This window comes from Hylobates moloch, unplaced genomic scaffold, assembly GCF_009828535.3.
Source record: "Hylobates moloch isolate HMO894 unplaced genomic scaffold, HMol_V3 SCAFFOLD_2, whole genome shotgun sequence".
In the NCBI taxonomy this organism is placed as follows: domain Eukaryota; kingdom Metazoa; phylum Chordata; class Mammalia; order Primates; family Hylobatidae; genus Hylobates; species Hylobates moloch.
In genome coordinates this window covers 11,669,515-11,694,258 of record NW_026652277.1, presented here as the reverse complement: position 1 = coordinate 11,694,258, position 24,744 = coordinate 11,669,515, and the positions used below count along the sequence as shown (strand labels likewise).

The window sequence follows — 24,744 nt, the reverse complement described above, 5'->3', positions numbered from 1 at the left end:
ATTTCTCTAGTAAGTTATCTTGTTGAAAACAATAAAAGAAATAATCATGGTTTGGCTGGTAGAGGACAATCTTTTGAAGGATGTTATTTATACATAGCTTTGACTGTTACTCTTTACATTTCTATTTATCTATTTTTTTAAGAGACAAGGTCTTGCTGTGTTGCCCAGGCTGCTCTTGAACTCCTGGCCTCAAGCAGTCCTGCTTCTGCCTCCTGAGTAGCTAGGATTACAGGCATGTGCCACCATGCCTGGCATATTTTTATATTTTATATAGATTTTAATCAATTGAGCTATAATTTGTTCAAGTAGATTTCTAATTTTTATACATTTCTTGTGTTAATAGTACTCTGTGTAGTCTTTTCAGTGTTTAAACTTTCTCAATCTTTTTAAAGTTCATTACTGTGGGATTTGGAAAGCCAAGGCCTCTGTTTACAGATCTGTAAAATGAGGTAATAGGGAGGGACTTGGACCAGGTTGACATTTCCTGGTTGGCTGTATATTATTACTGATCAGAAAAGCCTTTCATTTTGAAGGTCTTATTTTGTCCTTCACTCCCAGGTGCATTTCTACCCTACCTGCAGGATTTGGCTTATCCCTGAGGGGGACGTCTTGATCCCTAGGGAGCCTGGAGTAGAAAGATAGTAATCAAGTGCCAATCAATTCCCTGTCATCCCATTTCTGATTCTTCCAGACCCCATATCTTCACACAGCTTTTTCTATCCTTTGAGTGACAGTGATGACTGATAGCCCTCAAGCGGGGAGATAAGGGGAGTAAAGAGAGTTGAGTGTAGAGTAAGCAGCCTGGGATATTCTCCTGGGTAGGCAGTGAAGTGGTATTGGAGGTAGCAAGTTACTTCGAGTCTTTGGCACTTGGGGCAGGCTGGAACACTTTGGGAGAGGGGGCAAGGAAATACTATCACCTTTTGGCATCCAGGCCTCGTCCTGCACCCATACCAACCCAGCCTGTTTGGACTCCTTTTGTCAGATGCTTGTCCTCCTCTCTGTGGCATGCTCCTTCCTCCCTTCTGTAATCCCAACACTTTAGGAGACCAAGGCAGGAGGATGGCTTGAAGCCAGGAGTTTGAGACCAGCCTAGACAACATAGTGAGACCCCATCCTCTACAAAAAATAAAATAAGCCAGGCATAGTGGCATGTGCCTGTAGTCCCATCTACTTGGGAGGCTAAGGTGGGAGGATCAGTTGAGCCCAGGAATTCGAAGTTCGTGCGCTCTGATCTCACCACTGCACTCCAGCCTGGGTGACAGTGAGACTGTCTCTAAGAAAATTACAAAAATAAACACAGCATAACAACTATTTATACAGCATTTATATTGTGTTAGGCATTTTAAGTAATTTGATATCTTTTGAGTGGGGGTAGTAGTTCCTGGAACCAGTCCCTCACGGATACCTAGGGGTGACTATATTTCCCTAATGACATATGACCTTGAGCATATTTTCATGTGCTTAGTGGACATTTGAATATCTTCTTTGGAGAAGTATCTATTCACAGCCTTTGTCCCTTTAAAATTGTATTTGTCTTTTTATGAATGAGTTGTAAGAGTTATTTATATATTCTGGGCACACATCTCTTATCAGATACATAATTTGGAAGTATTTTCTCCCATCTTCTGAGTTGTCTTTTCACTTGCTTGGTAGTATAATTTGCAGCACAGTTTTTAAAGTTTGATGTAGTTCATCTTTACAGTTCTTAAAGGTTTGATCTGAAGCAGTGTTTTAACTTTCAGTTGCATTCTTCCTTCATTAAATAAATAATGATGAAAAAAATCTCAAAATACTATCATTATATCCTTCAGCATTTTTTTTTTTTTTTTGAGACGGAGTCTTGCTCTATCACCCAGGCTGGAGTGCAGTGGTGTGATCTCAGCTCACTGCAACCTCCGCCTCCTGGGCTTAAGTGATTCTCCCGCCTCAGCCTCCCAAGTAGCTGGGACTACAGGCATGCACCACCACTCCTGGCTAATTTTTATATATTTTTTTAGTAGAGGCGGGGTTTCACCATGTTGGCCAGGCTGGTCATGAACTCCTGACCTCAAATGATCCACCCGCCTTGGCCTCCCAAAGTGCTGGGATTACAGGCAGGAGCCTCCGTGCCCAGCCTCTCTTAGCCTATTAATTTGGACTCCACTGAGATGTAGAAATCCCCTTAGATATTTGCATTTTATTTTATAGGTAATTTATAACATAGCTATACACACAACTAATTGAGATGTCACATTAAGTGTTTATGTCTTTTTTTGTCTTCAACTTTTAAAGTTTAAGTTCAGGGTCCATGTGCAGGATGTGCAGGTTTGTTGCATAGGTAAACATGTAACATGGTGGTTTGCTGCACAGATCATCCCATCACCTAGGTATTAAACCCAGCCTCCACTAACTATTCTTCCTGAGGTGTTTATATCTAAAGTATACATATGTGTCCATCACTCAGATCAAGATATATGAGATTCCCAGCACCCCAGAAGGCCCCTCACCTAAGCCAAAATTTAAGTTTAAAGTCCATCAATATCAAGGAAAGTATGTAAGAATCTCTTCTTTCCTTATGTTTAAAGTATAGATGCACTTGGTATTGTTTTAGCCAAGTGTTGGCTCTTTAGATTAATGTAAACAGAATACTCTTCAGAGGTGAAGTGCTGCCCTTGAGTCTTTTTTTTTTTATTTTGGAGACGAGTCTCGCTCTGTCGCCCAGGCTGGAGTGCAGTGGCGCAATCTCGGCTCACTGCAAGCTCCGCCTCCCGGGTTCACGCCATTCTCCTGCCTCAGCCTCTCCGAGTAGCTGGGACTACAGGCGCCCGCCACCACGCCCGGCTAAGTTTTTGTATTTTTAGTAGAGACGGGGTTTCACCGTGGTCTCGATCTCCTGACCTCGTGATCCGCCCGCCTCGGCCTCCCAAAATGCTGGGATTACAAGCGTGAGCCACCGCGCCCGGCCTGCCCTTGATTCTTGAACAGTTTTTTCCTATCTAGCTTTTAGGAGAATTTGCTGGACTTTTTGTAAGAGATTTTCTGATTGGACCTCCTCCTTCACTGAATTTAGAACTGTGAATGTTTTCGTGAAATCTGTTAGTATGTTGCACCACTTGGTGGCGCTGTTGTGTTGGAAACAACAGCATTGTGGAAAAGTCAACAGGGCATTCGGTTGTCAATTTCAGAGTAAATGACCTCAGTCTTTTGTTTATTATATTTCATTTTTTAGGAATCATCTTCTGCTTTAGTGTTTCCTATGAAATCCTTTGTATTCTTTAATTGAACCATAACAGCGTTCTTTCACATTCATTTTTTTCCAGGCATTTTTGAGCACAGAGAGAAAATTAAATAGCTTTCAACAGTCAAATTCTTTAGATTTAAAAGAGAAAAAGAGAGCTAGACATTTCTTTTAGAAAGCCAGTTGATTAGTTGATAAAAACTCATAAGAATTTCTTCTTTCCTTCTCAATAACAAAAGTATTTGTGTGTTTCTGCATTCTTGTTGTTTCTGCTTACTTGTAGTTTAGTGACTGTTGACTAACTTGATAATCATTAACTGCTAGTAGGATACTTAAATGTGTGATTCAGGAGACCTTAAAAACATAAACAAGATTTTATTATTTAAGGGAAAATAGCATTCTTTTAAAGTGGCTCATTGTTGGTAAACGTAATTGCCACCATCTTATAAGATTATAGAATTCCGTTTTCAAAGGAAGGATCTAAGTATTTTTCAGTTGCTTTTCAGAACACTCAAATTAGATGAAATAGCCATCTAGCTTAAATTTTAGCACAAATTTGCAGTTTATGTTGATGAAAATATTTTATTTTGTGTTATTAATAACTTTCATGTGACTGATGTGACATTTTGCACTCCATCCCCTTTTTGAGCTTGTGTGCCCTTTGGAAGGCAGAACACGCAGAAAGCATTCTTTTTTTGTGGGGGGAGACGGAGTCTCGCTGTGTCGCCCAGGCTGGAGTGCAGTGGCGCAAGCTCCGCCTCCCAGGTTCACGCCATTCTCCTGCCTCAGCCTCCCGAGTAGCTGGGACTACAGGCGCCCACCACGCCCGGCTAATTTTTTGTGTTTTTAGTAGAGACGGGGTTTCACCGTGTTAGCCAGGATGGTCTTTATCTCCTGACCTCGTGATCCGCTCGCCTCGGCCTCCCAAAGTGCTGGGATTACAGGCGTGAGCCACTGCACCCGGCCAGCAGAAAGCATTCTTAAGCAGGACTAGCGTTGAACAACTGTATAATTGATTATTTACAACATAAAGGATTTTATTTTGTGAAGTAATGGATGAACAGACACAGGACTTCAAGATTTAAATAGGGAAGGGTGATATTTTGTATCAACTATCCTTTTTATAGGGGTAGAGGATTACCCAGAAAATGGAGTATCTAACTTTACTTCCATAACTCTTTAACTCATAACTTCCTTAACTCATTTTAAAAATCCCTATTAAAGCTGAAAGCATTTTCCTGTGTTGTTACTTCACTAATCTGTGCCTGAACAGGTAGCACAAAACTGTCTTGCTTTAAAATGCATAGCTGGACCGGGCGCGGTGGCTCACGCCTGTAATCCTAGCACTGTGGGAGGCTGAGGCGGGTGCATCACTTGAGGTCAGGAGTTCGAGATCAGCCTGGCCAACATGTTGAAACCCTGTCTCTACTAAAAATACAAAAATTAGCCAGGCATGGTGGCAGGTCCCTGTAGTTCCAGCTACTCGGGAGGCTGAGGCAGGAGAATCACTTGAACCTGGGAGGCGGGGATTGCAATGAGCTGAGATCCTGCCACTGTTCTCCAGCCTGGGCAACAGAGTGAGACTCCGTCTCTTAAGAAAAAGATGGCTATATCTGCCTTTTTGTGGGGGACTCAGAAAAAATCTCAGAGTAGATTGGGCTACTTAGAAGAAGAAAATGAAGTGAAGTGCAAGGGACAGACCAACAAGTAGAAGAAAAGTGAAACAATCTTAGACTAGGTAGCACAAGGAAGGAAAAAAGAAGAAAAAGTGAAATGACATAGTTTAAGAATATTTGATGTGTTTTATCTCAAACTTTGTTGAAAAATACATTGAAAAAGACAACTAAGATGAAAGTTTTAGAAATTCAAGATCGGTTCTTGGAAAAATCAAAATAGAGAAGTGTGTAGAAAATATATTTTAAAGAAAAAGCACATTAAAAAGTTTAAGAAATGAGCAGATGATATGCTTAAAATATTTTAAAACCACTTGAAAATCTCAGTGAAACATAATTTTTTGAAAAATATACACATTTTCAAAATTCATTCAAGATAAAATACCCACATAGAACAGTAATCATGGAAGAAAGCATTAAAAGTTACTAATTGACCGGGCACACTGGCTCACGCCTGTAATCCCAGCACTTTGGGAGGCCAAGGTGGCAGGTCACCTGAAGTCAGGATTTGAGACCACCCTGGCCAACATGGAGAAACCCCATCTCTAATAAAAATACGCAATTAGCTGGGTGTGGTGGCGCATACCTGTAATCCCAGCTACTCAGGAGGCTGAGGCAGGATAATTGCTTGAACCCGGGAGGCGGAGGTTGCGGTGAGCCAAGATCGCGCCATTGCACTCCAGCCTGGGCAGCAAGAACGAAACTCTGTCTCAAAAAAAAAAAGTTATCAATTAATTTCATCTTAAATAGAATAAGACTAGGAAACTTAACTGAGTATTTTTAGCCTTTTAAGAAAGAACCCAGGAGGTGGAGGTTGCAGTGAGCCGAGATTGCGCCACTGCACTCCACTCCAGCCTGGGCGACAGAGCGAGACTCCGTCTCAAAAAAAAAAAAAAGAGTACCTTACAAGAAAACCTTATTTTTGTAATATCTTTAGTGGTGGGACCTACTTATGTGCATTTTCCATGTGACAGCAGCTTAGACTTTAATTGATAAAACCTTAAAAATATTTTAAATAAACATTTAAATTTTATCATTAAATGTTTTTATATAATGGATTGTAGTTTTCGCTGTTTCTTTAAAGAAAGATATGATTTGTTTTAAAAAATTATTGCGGTATTACTACAAAGCTATCATATTGACGACTTCTCTCAGCATCTGTTCCCTTATTTCTCCAACGATGAGTGTAATATCCACCTTATAGAGTGGTTATTAGGTTTAACAAGTTGAGTTATATATATAAGAGGCCTAGGACAGGGCCCAGCACATTAGTAAAAGCTAATCTGCTTAGAAATTTTAATAGCCCAAGTTTTTGAGGAGTACCATGTTTTTGAGGCTTTTAGGTATGCATTTAGCCAGTTTCCTCCCTTTAACCATATCTTTCTTCTTTATTTCAATTTTTTTTTTACATCTTTTTGAGACAAAGTCTCGCTCTGTGGCCCAGACTGGAGTGCGGTGGCATGGACTTGGCTCACTGCATCCTCCACCTCCCAGGCCCGAGTAGCTGGGATTACAGGCAGGCGCGACTGCACCCAGCTAAATTTTGTATTTTTAGTAGAGATGGGGGTTTCACCATGTTGGCCAGGCTGGTCTTGAACTCTTGACCTCAGGTGATCCGCCTGCCTCAGCCTCCCAAAGTGCTGGGATTACTGGCCACCATGCCCAGCCTAACCATACCTTTCAAATTTATTTCCATCCTTCTTTTTTCATTGCGTCTCTTTAGCTAAGGGTTAATGTATCCATCTGGGGAGCTTTCCAGATCGAATTATGCGGTTTTTTTCCTGATGATCAAACATTTTCATATATTATTGTATGGTACAGTGATGTACTCAGCAATAATCTTTTTTTGAGATGGAGTTTCGCTCTTGTTGCCCAGGCTTGATTGCAATGGTGCGATCTCAGCTCACTACAATCTCTGCCTCCTGGGTTCAAGTAATTCTCCTGCCTCAGTCTCCCGAGTAGCTGGGATTACAGGCACCTGCCACCACACCCGGCTAATTTTTATATTTTTAGTAGAGATGGGGTTTCACCATATTGGCCAGGCTGGTCTCAAACTCCTGGCCTCAGGTGATCTGCCTGCCTCAGCCTCCCGAAGTGCTGGGATTACAGGCGTGAGCCACCGTGCCCAGCCTCCACTCAGCAATAATTAAGACTTGTATGATTATTTGTTTCTGTTCTAATTGGTTTCAAGCTGTCATAATTTTTAAGCTCTTGTAATTTTATAGTTTTTAGCTTCCTGTCTCACTGTCACTCCATTATTTCCTGCTGTCAGTTCATCTGCTTTTATCAGTTCCTCACTACTTCTAATCTTCAGAGTCTGATCTGCTGAGTGTTGAATCATTGAGTAATCAGGTTTTACAAAATAATATCTATGGCAGAAATGGAAAATAAATTTTAGCTTGTGTGTTGATTCCAACTAGTAGTGGCCACCTGGAGTGCTGTGCTAAGCAGGATTCTGGAGCATCATTCCTGTGTAATGGGAAAGAGTGCTCTGACAATGGAAGAGGGTGGCAGTGTGAGTGCCACATATTTGCCATTTACTGTCCAAATTTAGATCCTGAATGACGATCTGAGTGGGTTCTGTAATGAGTGAAATACATAAATTAGTATTTAGATTTTGTAATATTGTTTTGCCTTCGTAGAGGCTTTTTCACTTTTTGAGTACCATTCATTCATTCATTCATTTATTTGATGGAATCTTGCTCTGTCACCCACGCTGGAATGCAGTGGCGTGATCTGGGCTCACTGCAACTTCCGCCTCCCAGGTTCAAGCAATTCTCCTGCCTCAGCCTCCCGAGTAGCTATGACTACAGGCGCGTGCCACCATACCTGGCTAATTTTTTTATTTTTAGTAGAGACGGGGTTTCACCATGTTAGCCAGGATAGTCTCGATCTCCTTACCTCATGATCTGCCTGCCTCGGCCTCCCAAAGTGCTGGGATTACAGGCATAAGCTACCGCACCCAGCCTATTGATTACCTTTTTACTTTAGACCTTGAGGTTTCCAAATAACTTACCCTGAGATAAATGAAGGAAATGGCTTTAAAGGATTTTGTCTTGCCCTAAAGAAGTTACCTTCAGATTTGTAAATATGCAGTTACTCAGTAATTATGTGATTAAAAATTTAAGTCGTGTCAAAACATACTTTTTTTGTGCGTGGTGTTTCATATTTTATCAAAATTACATAATAAAATTACAGATGTGCGATAAATTCATGGAATGGAAAATGCCAGAATGTTAATAAAATTTTAGAAGGCTTATTGAATTTTCAAACACTTCTTTATGATGGCAATAAATAGGCATGTCTGTATGATTATGAGTTTTAAGATCATTTAATGTGTGAATACATCTGAAAAAGTTTAAATTTTAAAATGAATTATTTTTGATATGTCTTTCCTTTGACACATATCACATATAACTTTTGCAGGTTGGATTTGCTACCATTTTATGCAAGATTGGTTGCTACATTGCATCCCTGCATGTCTGATGTAGCAGAGGATCTTTGTTCCATGCTGAGGGGGGATTTCAGATTTCATGTATGTATTTAAGCATTTATTTTGTAATATATATATTCTTAAACGCTGAGTGAGGATTCTTTAAGAATGTAATTGTTGGTAAGCATATTCTTGAAATTTGATAGTGGTGTAACAGTTTAGAATTTACGGCATTCTAAATTTTTGAAATGTGATTTACTTAACGAAGCTTGAAATTGATCAGTGATATTCCAGTTGGGAGGTGAGCCATTGCTGCTACCTTGTTCCCCCATTTCAGGAACAGCACTTTTTGCTTTTCTAAGGTAGAAATGATTCTCCAAGGTCAAGACAGCCAGAGCCTTCACTGTTGTATCCAAAAGAAACATCATTGGCTGCCATGAGTCAGGGTGTGGTGCCGCATAGAATAGGCTTCTTTAGGTGCTTGGGTCCAAATGTGTGGCGTCTGCAAGTTTCCATCAATACTCTGATACTAGCGAGTGCTGCCGTAGCCTGTGTTTCTTTGATTTTGCCTTAAGAAATTTTACCTTGGATCATGGTGAGTTTTTGAAAGGTCACCCTGGGAAATAACAGGGGCCTGTTACCAGATGGCTTCCCTTCCTCTCTAACCCTAGAAGTATGAACAAACTATTTGTTAGTGGTTTTCCCAACGCATGTTACCCATTTATTTCACGGAGGTGCTTCTGCTTCAAATACAGGCTTGATAGTGGGGAAATGATACCGCCAGAGGTGACTAAAAGTGGACATTGTTAGACTGTGAAAAAACATGAAATTCAGTTGTTGTTAGCCAATGGAAAAGTGGTGTTTACAAAACTTCGCTTTATCATAAGTTGCTCAGAATGCAAATAAAAATGGGAAATGTCCGCACATGCTTTCTCTCACTCACTGTGCACCAGTCAGTAGTATTGCCAAGCTCTCGGAAGAACAGACACAATTCCGAGGTCAGGAACTCACGATGTAGTTGAGGACACAAGGTTTAAATAAAAATTAATCCTCAAATGTAATAGCTGTAAGGAATTGCATGCTGAATTGCCAAGTGAATTATTGGAGAGTGGGTGCTTTGAGTGCGAAGGAAAGAGAGAGTCTCTTGCAGAGGAGAATGGTCTGTAAGCACTTCTTGTTATTACGAGATTTTGTGGTTAAGATTTTTCTGGGCCAACTTTTGCTAAAGTGTTTTTCAGATTTTCATAGGTAGTAGCACGTAAGGGAAGGTTTCTATGTTTAGAGAGGTTGGAAACACTGAACTTAATAAAGTTAAATGGTTTTGTTTTGTTTTGTTGTAAGAATTCTCAAAGCATTAATATGGTAATGTGCTCTGTGAATCTCCTGGAGGGGCATGAATATGGAACCCCTCAAAGAACACACTTTGATAAATGCTGCTAGTTCAGAGACAGATACATCAGAAGCCGTGATATTCTTGTTGATATGTTTAATCCCATTGTACAAAGAAGGAACTGTTTTACTAGTGGACAGTATGAGTTATTATATTGGTTATATGCCTATACCCCTCAGTCAATCCCCAAATTAAAACACAAGTTGCTGGACCGAGCATAATTAGTGCTTTTGATGAAAAACTTAAATTAAGAAAATTCTGTCTATATGTACTCTCTCATTTGAAAATGGGGGTGAGAGTTGGGGAATTGGCGTTTTTATTGTACTGTTGCAGTGCTTCATTACAAGGGAAGAATATCAGAACTCCAGGAGCACACTTTGGGAACCAGTGCTCTCCGAGGAGAGAAGAAAGAGCACTCTACATACTTGATCACCTTCTACTTCCTCCAGGATCTATAGACTTTGCCAGTGATTTTCTATTAGGCAGAAGCATGTTCACCACTCACATCCTTAAATCAAAGTGACAGCAACAAACACCTTTTCTCAGCATCCCCCGCCCCTCCCCCCGCCACAACTATTTCATTTCCTTCTTATTGAAATGTTTACAGTATACTTGTCTCTGTTTCTCCTGACATTTACTCTTTGATTCACCATCATAGCAGCACCCTGGCAGAGACCAGTGTTTTTCCAGTTGCCTGTTAGTTGGTGTCTCTGCAGACTCTCAACTGCCGGACTCTCCGGTTTTTTAGGAAGCCTGCCTCTGGCTCCACCACGTGCTAGCATCGTAACTTTGGCCAACTTACTCAAGTGTTCTAAACCTTGGTTTCCATGTCTACCAACTGGGGTTATTAATTGCATCTTTTAAAATAGGATTGTTCTTAAGGATTAAATGAAATAATGCACATGTAGCTCCTCACATAGCACCTGTACATAAATATTATTTTAATAATAATTATACCTTCTATACCACCATTCTCTCCTGGTTCTTACTTGTGTTACTATTCTTAATCTCCTCCACCTTTTTTCCTAGCTGAGTTTCTTTGTTGGGATTGGCTCAGCTTTCTTCCTTCAGCCTCCTTTTTAATGGGATGCATTTACCTGGCCTTTAATTCACATCTATTTCTCAACAACCCCAAATATACATATCTTGCCAGAATCTCTCTTACAGTACTTAGAAAGTTTTCATGTACTTTGAGCTAAATTGATCCCAAACCAAATTCATTATTTTCTTCTTAAAAATGTCTTTTACTTCCTTGAATCTGCTTCTGTATTTCCCATGTAAATTTACAATGTATTTTGTCCAACTACTGAGATAAATACCTCTACTTTTGCACCTAGACATTTAGGAGCCATTGTTTACTAAATTCATTTGATGCTGTCTTCTAAAACAACTAAAATCTAGCATCTCCTCTTCATACCTCCTGCCATTGTCTTTCATTTCCATACCTGGAGTTATGATAGTAGATTTTTAACGAGCTTTTCCTGTCTCTGTCTTCTACCTAGATCCAGTATATTTCTGCAGTCTGATATGTTTTTTCCCCTAAGAACCTCGGCTGAGAAATAAAGCAGGTTAACAAAGCCGTATGAAATGTCACTGGCAGTTAAGGAAATTCTAGTTGAAACAATGGGTTTGCTAATTTAACTGACGATTAGAAAAGGTAATAGAAATGAGAACCAACATTCTCACATACTTCAGGTGAGAATCTGGTGAAGCTCTTTGGCACTAGATTTCAAGAGCCCTGGAGGCATTCACACACTGGACAGCTATGAGGACATGTCCTAAGTAAACAAATCTATGTACCAAAAAAGCGTGATTCACAGTATGACTCTAATAGGGAAAACTGATTATCTGAAAGCCCAACAGTGGATTAATAAAATGGCCATCTAATCACAATGCTGAAATGATGGCGAGCCGTTAGAATTGATGTCTACAAAAACGTTTTTAGGGCCGGGCGCGGTGGCCCACACCTGTAATCCAGCATTTTGGGAGGCCGAGGCAGGCGGACCACCTGAGGTTGGGAGTTCGAGACCAGCCTGACCAATATGGATAAACTCCGTCTCCCTAAAAAAAAAAAAAAAAAAATACAAAATTAGCCGGGCGTGGTGGCACATGCCTGTAATCCTAGCTACTCAGGAGGCTGAGGCAGGAGAATCACTTGAACTCGGGAGGCAGAGGTTGCAGTGAGCTGAGATTGCATCACTGCACTCTAGCCTGGGCAACAAGAGTGAAATTCCATCTCAAAAAACAACAACAATAACAACAAAGTTTTTATATCAGAAAGTGCTTTTTTTCAAAAGCAAGATATAAAATCTTACATATAATAAACGAACACTTAAAATGCTTAGAAAGTAGAAAAGAGAAAACAATTACATATCAGTATGTTAATGTAGCAGTCTTTGGATGGTAGGAACATGAGGAATTCTTTTCCATTCTAATTTTCTGTGTTCTCTAAAGTTTCGGTATGGCCTACTTCTTTAGTGATGAAGGGGACAACTTTTTGTTTTGTTTTAAGAGATGGTATCTTACTCTGTCACCCAAGGTGGAGTGCAGTGGCATGATCATAGCTCAGTGCAGCCTCAAACTTCTGGACTCATGCGATCCTCCTGTTTCAGCCTCCCAAGTAACTAGGACTACAGGCACATGCCAACACGCCTGACTGGGGAGACAACTTTTATTTAACATAAGCAAATTACAGTCATTGACATTTTAAATATTAATCATCTTCCAGCTTTTTGATTACGTTTCTTTATTTGTTAAAATAAGTTGACTACATACCCCCACTATAGGTATATTTATTTCAAAATTATATACCTTGGCAGTTGTACCAAATATTTTTGTGCATTATAAACCCTACAAAAACAAATAGAAATGTGTGAGATAAAATATATAAATAGAATTTTCAATTTCCCCTCCCTACTCCAAGTAGGTAAATAGTCTTATGCACTCTACTTTGGAGATCACTGCTTCACAAAAGTTTTTAAAGAGTTTAAAAACTCTTTAAATCCAGCAGCACATCAAAAAGCTTATCCACCATGATCAAGTGGGCTTCATCCCTGGGATGCAAGGCTGGTTCAACATATGCAAATCAATAAACGTAATCCATCATATAAACAGAACCAAAGACAAAAACCACATGACTATCTCAATAGATGCAGAAAAGGCCTTTGACAAAATTCAACGCCCTTCATGCTCAAAACTCTCAATAAATTAGGTATTGATGAGACGTATCTCAAAATAGTAAGACCTATTTATGACAAACCCACAGCCAATATCATACTGAATGGGCAAAAACTGGAAGCATTCCCTTTGAAAACGGGCACAAGACAGGGATGCCCTCTCTCACCACTCCTATTCAACATAGTGTTGGAAGTTCTGGCCAGGGCAATCAGGCAGGAGAAAGAAATAAAGGGTATTCAGTTAGAAAAAGAGGAAGTCAAATTGTCCCTGTTTGCAGATGACATGATTGTATATTTAGAAAACCCCATCGTCTCAGCCCAAAATGTCCTTAAGCTGATAAGCAACTTAGCAAAGTCTCAGGATACAAAATCAATGTGCAGAAATCACAAGCATTCCTATACACCAATAACAAACAGAGAGGCAAATCATGAGTGAACTCCCATTCACAACTGCTTCAAAGAGAATAAAATACCTAGGAATCCAACTTACAAGGGACGTGAAGGACCTCTTCAAGGAGAACTACAAACCACTGCTCAACGAAATAAAAGAGGACACAAACAAATGGAAGAACATTCCATGCTCATGGATAGGAAGAATCAATATCGTGAAAATGGCCATACTGCCCAAGGTAATTTATAGATTCAATGCCATCCCCATCAAACTACCAATGACTTTCTTCACAGAATTGGGAAAAACTACTTGATATGGAACCAAAAAAGAGCCTGCATTGCCAAGACAATCCTAAGCAAAAAGAATAAAGCTGGAGGCATCGTGCAACCAGACTTCAAACTATACTACAAGGCTACAGTAACCAAAACAGCATAGTACTAGTACCAAAACAGAGATATAGACCAATGGAACAGAACAGAGCCCTCAGAAATAATACCACACATCTACAACCATCTGATCTTTGACAAACCTGACAAAAACAAGAAATGGGGAAAGGATTCTCTGTTTAATAAATAGTGCTGGGAAAACTGGCTAACCATATGTAGAAAGCTGAAACTGGATCCCTTCCTTACACCTTATACAAAAATTAATTCAAGATGGATTAAAGACTTAAATGTTAGACCTAAAACCATAAAAACCTTAGAAGAAAACCTAGACAGTACCATTCAGGACACAGGCATGGACAAGGACTTCATGACTAAAACACCAAAAGCAATGGCAACAAAAGCTAAAATTGACATATGGAATCTAATTAAACTAAAGAGCTTCTGCACATCAAAAGAAACTACCATCAGAGTGAACAGGCAACCTACAGAATGGGAGAAAATTTTTGCAATCTACCCATCTAACAAAGGGCTAATATCCAGAATCTACAAAGAACTGAAACAAATTCACAAGAAAAAATCAAACAACCCCGTCAAAAATTGGGCAATGGATATGAACAGACACTTCTCAAAAGAAGACATTTATGCAGCCAACAGACACATGAAAAAATGCTCATCATCACTGGCCATCAGAGAAATGCAAGTCAAAACCACAATGAGATACCATCTCACACCAGTTAGAATGGCCATCATTAAAAAGTCAGGAAACAACAGGTGCTGGAGAGGATGTGGAGAAATAGGAACACTTTTACACTGTTGGTGGGACTGTAAACTAGTTCAACCATTGTGGAAGACAGTGTGGCGATTCCTCAAGGATCTAGAACTAGAAATACCATTTGACTGAGCCATCCCATTACTGGATATATACCCAAAGGATTATAAATCATGCTGTTATAAAGATACATGCACACGTATGCTTATTGTGGCAGTATTCACAAAAGCGAAGACTTGGAACCAACCCAAATGCCCATCAGTGATAGACTGGATTAAGAAAATGTGGCACATATTCGCCATGGAATACTATGCAGCCATAAAAAAGGATGAGTTCGTGTCCTTTGTAGGGACATGGATGAAGCTGGAAACCATCATTCTGAGCAAACTATCGCAAGGACAGAAAACCAAGCAGTGCACGTTCTCACTCATAGGTGGAAATTGAACAATGAGAACACTTGGACACAGGGAGGGGAACATCACACACCCGGGCCTGTCGTGGGGTGGAGGGAGGTGGGAGGGATAGCATTAGGAGATATACCTAATGTAAATGACGAGTTAACGGGTGCAGCACACCAACATGGCACATGGATACATATGTAACAAACCTGCACATTGTGCACATGCACCCCAGAACTTAAAGTATAATAATAAAAAAGACAGTTTTATGTCAAGGCAAATTTACTTATTTATAGAGTCAGTACTGATTTTATGTTTAGCCTACAGTAGGTTTTCAGAAAAGTTTGATGAATGAATAAACTTCATGTAAAACAAAGTGAGCAAATTATGGAGGATAGAAAATCTCTATTTGGGTGAATATCTATTTGGCCCTTCTAGAAGGGCCAGCTTGACTAGAACAGAGGGTTCTTTCTGTAGGAAAGTGGTAAATGATAGGCGTTAGGAAATCCTTACAGTTCATGTGTGTTGACATATCTGAAGAGTGTTTTTTTGTTTTTGTTTTTGTTTTTGTTTTTTGAGACGGAGTCTTGCTCTGTTACCTGGGGTGGAGTGTAGTGGCCTGATCTTGGCTCACTGTAACCTTAGCCTTCTGGGTTCAAGTGATTCTCCTGCCTCAGCTTCCCAAGTAACTGGGACTACAGGCACAGGCCACTATACCTGGCCAATTTTTGTACTTTTAGCAGAGACGGGGTTTTACCATGTTGGCCAGGCTGATCTCAAACTCCTGACCTTAAGTGATCCACCTGCCTTGGACTCCCAAAGTGCTGGGATTATAGGCATGAGCCACTGTGCCCGGCCTGAAGAGTTTTAATTAGTGTATACGAACTTTGTTATTCAATTAATCTAAATTTTAGTTGTCTTTAGCAGAGTTGCAAGCCACATTTTTGCTATGGATGATTGATTATATAAGTAAAATCTTACAAGAGGCATTGCTGAACTACAAATATATAGAAAATGTTACATTGTGAATTCATCCAGAAGTGTTTTGACATATTTTTGATCATAAGGTTTTAAGAAATGAGAGTGAAGACAAGGCGCGGTGGCTCACGCCTATAATCCCAGCACTTTGGGTGGCCGAGGCGGGTGGATCACCTGAGGTCAGGAGTTCGGCCAGCCTGACCAATATGGAGAAACCCCATCTCTACTAAAAATACAAAATTAGCCAGACATGGTGGCACATGCCTTTAATCCCAGCTACTTGGGAGGCTGAAGCAGGAGAATCACTTGAACCCTGGAGGCGGAGGTTGCGGTGAGCCGAGATTGCGCCATTGCACTCCAGCCTGGGCAATAAGAGCAAAACTCTGTCTCAAAAAAAAAAAAAAAGAAAGAAATGAGTGTGAAAAATGTTGAATGAGGAATGAGAGTGTTAGCCATTTTTATAAGTTACAACCTTTTAAAAAGCCTTCAGTTTTCTCATCTGAAAATGAGGGAGTGAGATCATTGATTTATAACACTTCATTTAAATATTGTACAATTTTGTCATTTTTATTAGATCTAACCTCCTTAACCATTATAATATTTCAGAATAATTAGAATTAATGTAAATATATGATGTGGATGATACAGCATGTTAACATGTTTTGAAAACTAGAATGCTTAGTAATGCTTAAAATGGTGTGATATTCCATAGCAGATGATGAAGAGGATATGCATCCAACGTCATCCAAGGAGATTTAAAATATATATATATATATGTGTGTGTGTGTGTGTGTGTTTCCCAACTCTACTGACCCTAAAGACTTAGTTTTAGTATATAGTTTTTTGTTATTTATTTATTTATTTTTTGAGTTCGAGTCTCACTCTGTCACCCAGGCTGGAGTGTGGTGGCATGATCTCAGCTCCCTGCAACCTCCCCCTCCCAGGTTCAAGCAATTCTTGTGCCTCAGCCTCCCGAGTACCTGGGATTACAGGCACGTGCCACCATGCCTGGCTAATTTTTGTAGTTTTAGTAGAGACAGGGTTTCACCATGTTGGCCAGGCTGGTCTCAAACTCCTCACCTCAAGTGAGCCACCATGCCCGGCCAGTTTTAGTGTGTAGTTTTTGATGTGCTTTCTTATGTGTTTTCCCAAACAAAGACACAAGATCAGTGTAATTTAGAAAACATTTGAAGTAAAAAAAAGGAAAGAAAAATCCGAGTTTCATTACTTAATAGCAAACTCTCAACATTTTGGTGGTTTTTTTTTAGTTTTATTTTTACCTTTTTTTCTCTATAGTTTTTCGTGAATGAATTATATTTTATGTATAATTTTCTGTTATTTCTTGGAAGCATTTTACCCTGTCATTAAAATACTCAAACATCATTTTAAAAGTTGTATAATCTTCTTTTGTCCTGTACATTAATTGCTTAGTACCAAGTGAAGTGTAGTCACTACCATCATCATCATTATCCTTACTTTACCAAGTGGGCAGACAGGCTCAGGGAGTTTATATGACTTGCTCAAGATAATATATCCCATAAAGTGATCTTAAGAGGACAGACATTCTAACTCTAGAACTTTTGCTCTTTCATGTCACTGCAATATGTATATTAAGCTTTAGCTTTTCAGTTATTTTCCAGCAAACATTTATTTAGTGCCCATGTATTAGAGATACAAATATACAAGGAAGGATAAAATTAGTGCAGGTAATATTTATTGAACCCTTACTGGTCCAAAGCACTGTTTTATGTGCTTTACAAGTATTATCTTATTTAAGACTCACAACCCTATTAGGTCCAATTTACAGATAAGGACATTGAGACACAGGTTAAGTAACAGGCAGTAAGTGTAAGTAATAGTGCTAGGATTGAAATCCAGCAAAACTGGTCCACAGTGCACACTCAATCAATCCTCGAAGCTCAGAAAATAAGGTAAATTAATAAGAGAAGTTTTTTATGTGCATGTATATGAAACACTTATTTGTGAAAGTTTCTTTATGAAGGCTGTACTTCTTTGTAAATTACAAGGCTAATAATAAGCAGTCAAGTTTATTCAGTATTTTGTTTAATATTAAAAATGAGACATTCTATTTTATATTTGTCTGTAATTGCAAAACTATTTTGTATACTTAAATGATGTCATTAAAAAAAAAGTTCTGGCTGGGAGCAGTGTCTCATGCCTATAATCCCAGCACTTTTGGAGGCCGAGGTGGGCGGATCACGAGGTCAGGAGTTCGAGACCAGCCTGACCAACATAGTGAAACCCCGTCTCTACTAAAAAATACAAAAAATTAGCCAGGCATGGTGGTGGGTGCCTGTAATCCCAGGTACTTGGGAGGCTGAAGCAGGAGAATCACTTGAACCCAAGAGGCAGAGAGGTTGCAGTGATCTGAGATCGCGCCATTGCACTCCAGCCTGAGCAACAGTGTGAGACTCTGTCTCAAAAAAAGAAAAAAAAAAAGTTCTAGGCTGATTGTGGTGGCTCACGCCTGTAATCCCAGCATTTTGGGAAGCCTAGGTGGATGGATCACTTGAGGCCAGGAGTTTGAGACCAGCCTGGGCAACATTGTGAAACCCCGTCTCTACTAAAAATACAAAAATTTAGCCGGGCGTGATGGCACATGCCTGTAATCACAGCTACTCGGGAGGCTGAAGCACAAAAATCTCTTTAACCCAGGAGGTGGAGGTCGCGGTAAGCCGAGATTGTGCCACTGCACTTCAACCTGGGCGACAGAGTGAGACTGTCTCAGAAAACAAGAAAAGAAAGTGCTAAACTAATTCAGGGCACCACATTATGGTCATTGGTGTTAAAATGAAAGTTTTCTAGACTGTAGGTTTGGTTTTCCGATGAAAATGGAATTCTGAGGTTAAATCCAATTACATTTATCTTGATGTGTCTGTTTGCATTGTACTGTTGCAGCAGGATTTTGTTGCATCTGATAATTCTTGAAATTTGTGCCTAACTAGAGGACTTACGTGTGCAAAGGACTTAAACTTTGACATACAACCATGACTGGTGATAAAAAAGAACAGTGATTATATTGGCTCTTTCCTTGTAATGTATTTATAATAAAAGTGCAGCATAGTTTATGATTACAATGCACTAGCCAGCCTTAATACCAGTTTTGCTTAGGTGAGCACTTGGAATTCTTATTTTTAAAGCAGCATTTCCTAAAGTGTGTTCCTTATAGTATTAATTTAATGGGATGTTAACTAATAGCAGTTAACATTTGAAAAAGGAGGTTCGTGTTGCCAAATAAATTTGAAAAACATTGACTTAAAGTTTTCCTTATTTAAGAGCCTCCTTAGGCCTGGTAAAATTTTTTTCTCCAAATTACTTGACCATGGAACTGTTTTGCAGAGCACTTCTTGGGACTGGTGTTATACAGAGCAATTTTTTCTTTAACTTAACAATAGTTTGAATATAACAAGAATTTTTTTTTTTTCTTTTGAGATGGAGTCTTGCTCTTGTCACCCAGGCTGGAGTGCAGTGGCACGATCTTGGCTCACTGCAACCTCCGCCTCTGGGGTTCAAGCAGTTTTCCTGCCTCAGCTTCCCAAGTAGCTGGGATTACAGGCGCTGGCCACCACGCCTGGCTAATTTTTGTATTTTTAGTAGAGACAGGGTTTCGCCATCTTGGCCAGGCTGTCTCGGACTCCTGACCTCGTGATCCGCCAGCCTTGGCCTCCCAGAGTGCTGGGATTACAGGCGTGAGCCACCGCACCTGGCCTATAGCAAGAAATTTTACCCATATGTATTAAAAATATCTGGAGTGGGCTGGGCACGGTGGCTCACACCTCTAATCCCAGCACTTTGAGAGGCCGAGGTGGGTGGATTACCTGAGGTCAGGAGTTCGGGACCAGCCTGGCCAACATGATGAAATCCCGTCTCTACTAAAAATACAAAAAATTAGCCGGGTGTGGTGGTGGGCATCTGTAATCCCAGCTACTTGGGAGGGTGAAGCAGGAGAATTGCTTGAACCAAGGAGGCAGAGGTTGCAGTGAGCCGAGATTGGGCCATTGCACTCCAGCCTGGGTGACAAGCGAAACTCTGTCTCAAAAAAAAAAAAAAAAAAAAAAAACTGGAGTGAATTCGAATGCATTAAAATAATAGTTTTTATCACAAAGATTCAAAATGTTGATTAAGCATTATCTTTTTCTCTCTTAATTTTTAGGTACGGAAAAAGGACCAGATCAATATTGAAACAAAGAATAAAACTGTTCGTTTTATAGGAGAACTAACTAAGTTTAAGATGTTCACCAAAAGTGACACACTACATTGTTTAAAGGTTAGTTCTGAATTAGTTGATTGTTTTTAATTGAAAAGTGTAAAGTTTTAATTATAAATGGTGGATAAAGTGAAATAATTTAATATTTGATTAATCCAAAAGAAGACCAAGAAAGGAAGAAAAAGTAACATTAAACAGGTGTGCAAAATACAAAACAAATAGTAAGATCTTAGATACTTATGCAGTTCTACCAGTAATTACATGAAATCTAAAAAGGGTGAAATACATCAAGTAAAAGCCTTAAAAATATATAACTTGATAAAAACAACTACTAGGAGCTATCTACAACAGAGTTACCCTTAAATATGAAGATGAGAAAAATTAAAAAGATGGGGAAAATATGCTATACAAATACTAATAAAATGAAAGCTGGTTTCTCTGTATTATTGTAGAGGTTAAAAATATTGACTGGTGGTAGTTATCTTACTCTGTCATGTGAATACAAACATTTCTACCTAAACTGGAACATCCCATATATATGAGTTCCCATCCCTGGAGAGCTGTAGACATTTTTTCTCAGTTGGCTACCAGTGAGTTCACAGTATTACAAGGGGTAATTAAGTTCAAACTGTAACACTTTTGACAAAGGCATGAAGCATTATTAGAAATAAAGGGCTGGGCATGGTGGCTCACGCCTTTAATCCTAGCACTTTGGGAGGCTGAGGCAGGCAGATCACCTGAGATTGGGAGTTCGAGACCAGCCTGACCAACATGGAGAAACCCTGTCTCTACTAAAAATACAAAATTAGCCAGGCGTTGTGGTGCGCACCTGTAATCCCAGCTACTCGGGAGGCTGAGGGAGGAGAATCACTTGAACCCAGGAGGCAGAGGTTCTGGTGAGCCGAGATCACGCCATTGCACTCCAGTCTGGGTAACAAGAGTGAAAGTCCGTCTCAAAAAAAAAAAAAAAGAAAGAAAGAAATGAGGCTGGTTTGTAATGATAAAGAGGTTATTTTAACAGGAAAAGATTACCTTTCTGAATCAGTATGCAACCAATAACATGGCTTCAAAATATGTAAAGCAAAAATGGGCAAGTAACAGAGTAAATATCTTACAATCATAGTGAGAGACTTGAAAACACCTCTCAATAGCTGAAACAACAGGCAGACAGAACAAGTAAGTATATACAGTATTGGAACAACACAGTTACCAATGGTGATCTAATTTATACTATATCCAACAGCAGCAGAATTTACAATGTTTTCAAATGCCTATGGATTATTTACCAAAATCAGTCATAAAGTCTTAGAAAATTTGGAAGATTGAAGTTACTCAGATTATGTTTTTTGTCCAAATAGAATTAAAGTAGAAATTAATTAGTAATGGTAATTAATTATATGTGGTAAAGCTGCTGGGGAATAGATGGAATAATTCTTCTGCATTTGAAAGTGATCATTCCATTACTAAGGTTGTTTTTTTCTGTAACAAATTTTTCATCAACTTGATTTCCTTGAGATCTTAATAGATATGTCACATAAAATAGGTCTCATGGATTCAAATACATTTGGAACATCCTGAAGTAAACAAAATTGAACAGTTTTTTTAATGCATGACTTCTTAGAGTGTTTAAAATACTAATAGAGGCCGGGTGTGGTGGCTCACACCTGTAATCCCAGCACTTGGGGAAGCTGAGGCAGGCAGATCACAAGGTCAGGAGATCAAGACCATCCTGGCTAACACGGTGAAACCCTGTCTCTACTAAAAATACAAAAAATTAGCCGGGAGTGGTGGCAGGTGCCTGTAGTCCCAGCTACTCAGGAGGCTGAGGCAGGAGGATGGCGTGAACCCGGGAGGCGGAGCTTACAGTGAGCGGAGATTGCGCCACTGTACTCCAGCCTGGGCGACAGAGCCATCCTCCGTCTCAAAAATAAATAAAATAAAATAAAATAAAATACTATTAAGTATTGTAAATATTGAAGGGGTAAGTTTCCTAATCCTTCTTAGAGCATCTCTGGAAACTAGTATACTGATAAGTATATTTAGGTAAATTCCAGATAGCATTATAGAAGGGATTATGAAAATGTTCTGAGTGCTGAAATTGAAAGGAATATGCTGTGAATTGTTTAAATGTATTGGTGTATTTCTTTGTACTAATTCTTAAAAATATATATGAAGAATGTACATTTTTTTGGACACAGAATTTTGTTTCCCAGGAATTCATTTTAAGGAAATAATCATAAATATGTCCACAGATTTCTCTACAATGATGTGTGTCCCACCATTTTTATAATACAGGTTGATGAGCATTCCTAATCTGAAGATCCAAAATTTGAAATCCTCCAAAATTCAAAACTTTTTGAGTACCATTATGACACGTCACCCGACTTCATGTGACAAGTCACAGTCAAAACAGTCAAAACTTTATTTCATATAAAATATATAAAGTATTGTATAAAGTTACTTTCAAGCTATGTTTATAAGGTTATATGAGACATAAATGAATTTTGTGTGTAGAGAGAGCCTATCCTCAGGCTCTCTCATTATGTATGTGCAAATACTGTATTCCACAATCTCAGAAAATTGGAAATCTGAAACATTTCTGGTCCCAGGCATTTGAGATAAGGGATACTTCACCCGTAGCAAGAAATGGGAGGCAACTGGGGTGATGGATAAGAATCAAGTAAGTTTTAATCTAGTTCATATTATGTGTACTATATACTTTGCAAATCATGCCATAGAAGGACAAAAAAGGACACAAAAAAATTTTCCTAGTAAGCCAGAAAAACCAAGTGATTAAATGATACAATAGAAACCAAGTTCTCAAATGTCTCAATCTGTTTTAGTTTAGAAATATGCGTAAATGATTAGGAGGGTAAATACTAAAATGTTGTAGTGATGTGTTGTGTCTGTAATTCATATAATGAGCAAATAATACTTTCGTAGTGAGAATTTTGGAAAATAAATACATAGACCAAGACAAAAGGCATTGAGAAAATGTCTGCTGTGTATGTGGCATGTGTTTAAATACAAAACATCTAATAATAAATATAGAAAGGGCTTTGACATTCGTTTCCACATATCTTTCTGTGAAAGATGTCAAATATGTTGAAGTTTTTCAATAAAAATTAATGGCAGAACACAAAAGATGCCCAGCAGTGAACCCAAGTAGACTCACTTCTGTTTTTTACGTTTTCCAAGTTGTTACACACATTAGATGTATGACAATTTCTTCTCTACTAGGATTGAAGAGTTGCCTTTGTAGTTTTCATCATTCTTCCTGTTGCAGATGCTTCTGTCAGACTTCTCTCATCACCACATTGAAATGGCATGCACCCTGCTGGAGACATGTGGACGGTTTCTTTTCAGATCTCCAGAATCTCACCTGAGGACCAGTGTACTTTTGGTAAGAGCTTGAGGATCCTGGTAAGAGCTAGAGGTTCTTAATTTACCTGTGCTTCAGAGGTTGAAAATATTGAATATCTTATTCTTTCATACAAATACAAACATTTCTACCTAAACTGGAGCACCCCATACACATGAGTTCCCATCCCTGGAGAGCTGTAGACATTTTTCTCACTTGGCTACCAGCGAGTTCACAGTATTGCAAGGGGTAATTAAGTGCAACCTGTAACACTTTTAACAAATGATGCAGATGAGCAGGCACCCAATACTGTTTTGTTAGAGGCATGTTTATGAATGTTTTTGTTCTGTTATGAATGTTTTGGTGCATCTCAAACCATTATTCATGTGTCATGTAAGCACATAAAATGTAAGCTTAAATATATTTATTTTAAAATTAAGGCCAGGCGCAGTGGCTCACACCTGTATTCCCAGCACTTATAAAATACCAGCCTCGGCAACATAGTGAGACCTCCTCTCTACAAACACATTTTAGAACTAGCCAGGCGTGGTGGCGCTTTCCTGTAGTCCCAGCTACTCGGAAGGCTGAGGCAGGAGGATCTCTGGAACTTGGGAGACCAAGGCTGCAGGAGCCATGATCTCGCCCCTGCACTCCAGCCTGGGTGACAGAATGAGACCCTGTCTCGAATGAATGAATGAATGAATGAATGAATGAACAAATGAGTGAATGAATGAATACTCACAGCTGGATAGGAGGGATGATAAAAAGAAATGAAATATAATTACTATCTTCAAAGTTGTTCACCTCTAATGGGTGAGAGTTAACTACATAATTCTAATACAGTGTCGTAGATGCTGTAATGGAGGGCTGCTGAGGATACTGTGGGCTCATGGTGGAGGTACTTAAACCAGACTGAGAATAGGAAGGATCTCCCCTAATGGCTTGATAGTATTTATGGAGTGTGAACTCTGTGCTAGACCCTTGGAATATAAAGTTGGAAGAGTTTCTGCCCTTGCGTAGTTTATAGCCTAATAGGACAGTCAGCAAATAAATAGAGAATTGAAATACATTATGAGAAATTAAAAAAAATACATTATGGTAAATGTATAAGCCTAGAGTATTTTGGGTGTAGATAGAAGAGGCACCTAATTTACTGTATCAGGAAAGGGTTCTTGGAAAAAGCAGTTTTTGTTTTAGAGATCTAAGCTGAGTCTTAAAGGCAGAGAAGAGAAACCAGTTGAATAAAACAGCTGCAGGTAAGACTGGAGAGGAGGGTAGGCACACACTAGTTTATAAGGAGCCCAGAGTGCCATGCTAAGGAGCTTGAGGTTTTTTTCCTGG

At 39.3% G+C, this 24,744-nt stretch overlaps 1 protein-coding gene across 1 annotated transcript in view; it reads left to right on the top strand.

The window, feature by feature from the left end:
- Nucleotides 1-24,744, top strand: part of UPF2 (UPF2 regulator of nonsense mediated mRNA decay) — a 120,765-nt gene that overhangs the window by 53,013 nt on the left and 43,008 nt on the right. Inside the window, exons 9-11 of the mRNA XM_032156173.2 lie at nt 8,320-8,428; nt 19,989-20,102; nt 23,329-23,445. Coding sequence (XP_032012064.1) covers nt 8,320-8,428; nt 19,989-20,102; nt 23,329-23,445 — 340 coding nt within the window. The remainder of the gene's footprint in view (nt 1-8,319; nt 8,429-19,988; nt 20,103-23,328; nt 23,446-24,744) is intronic.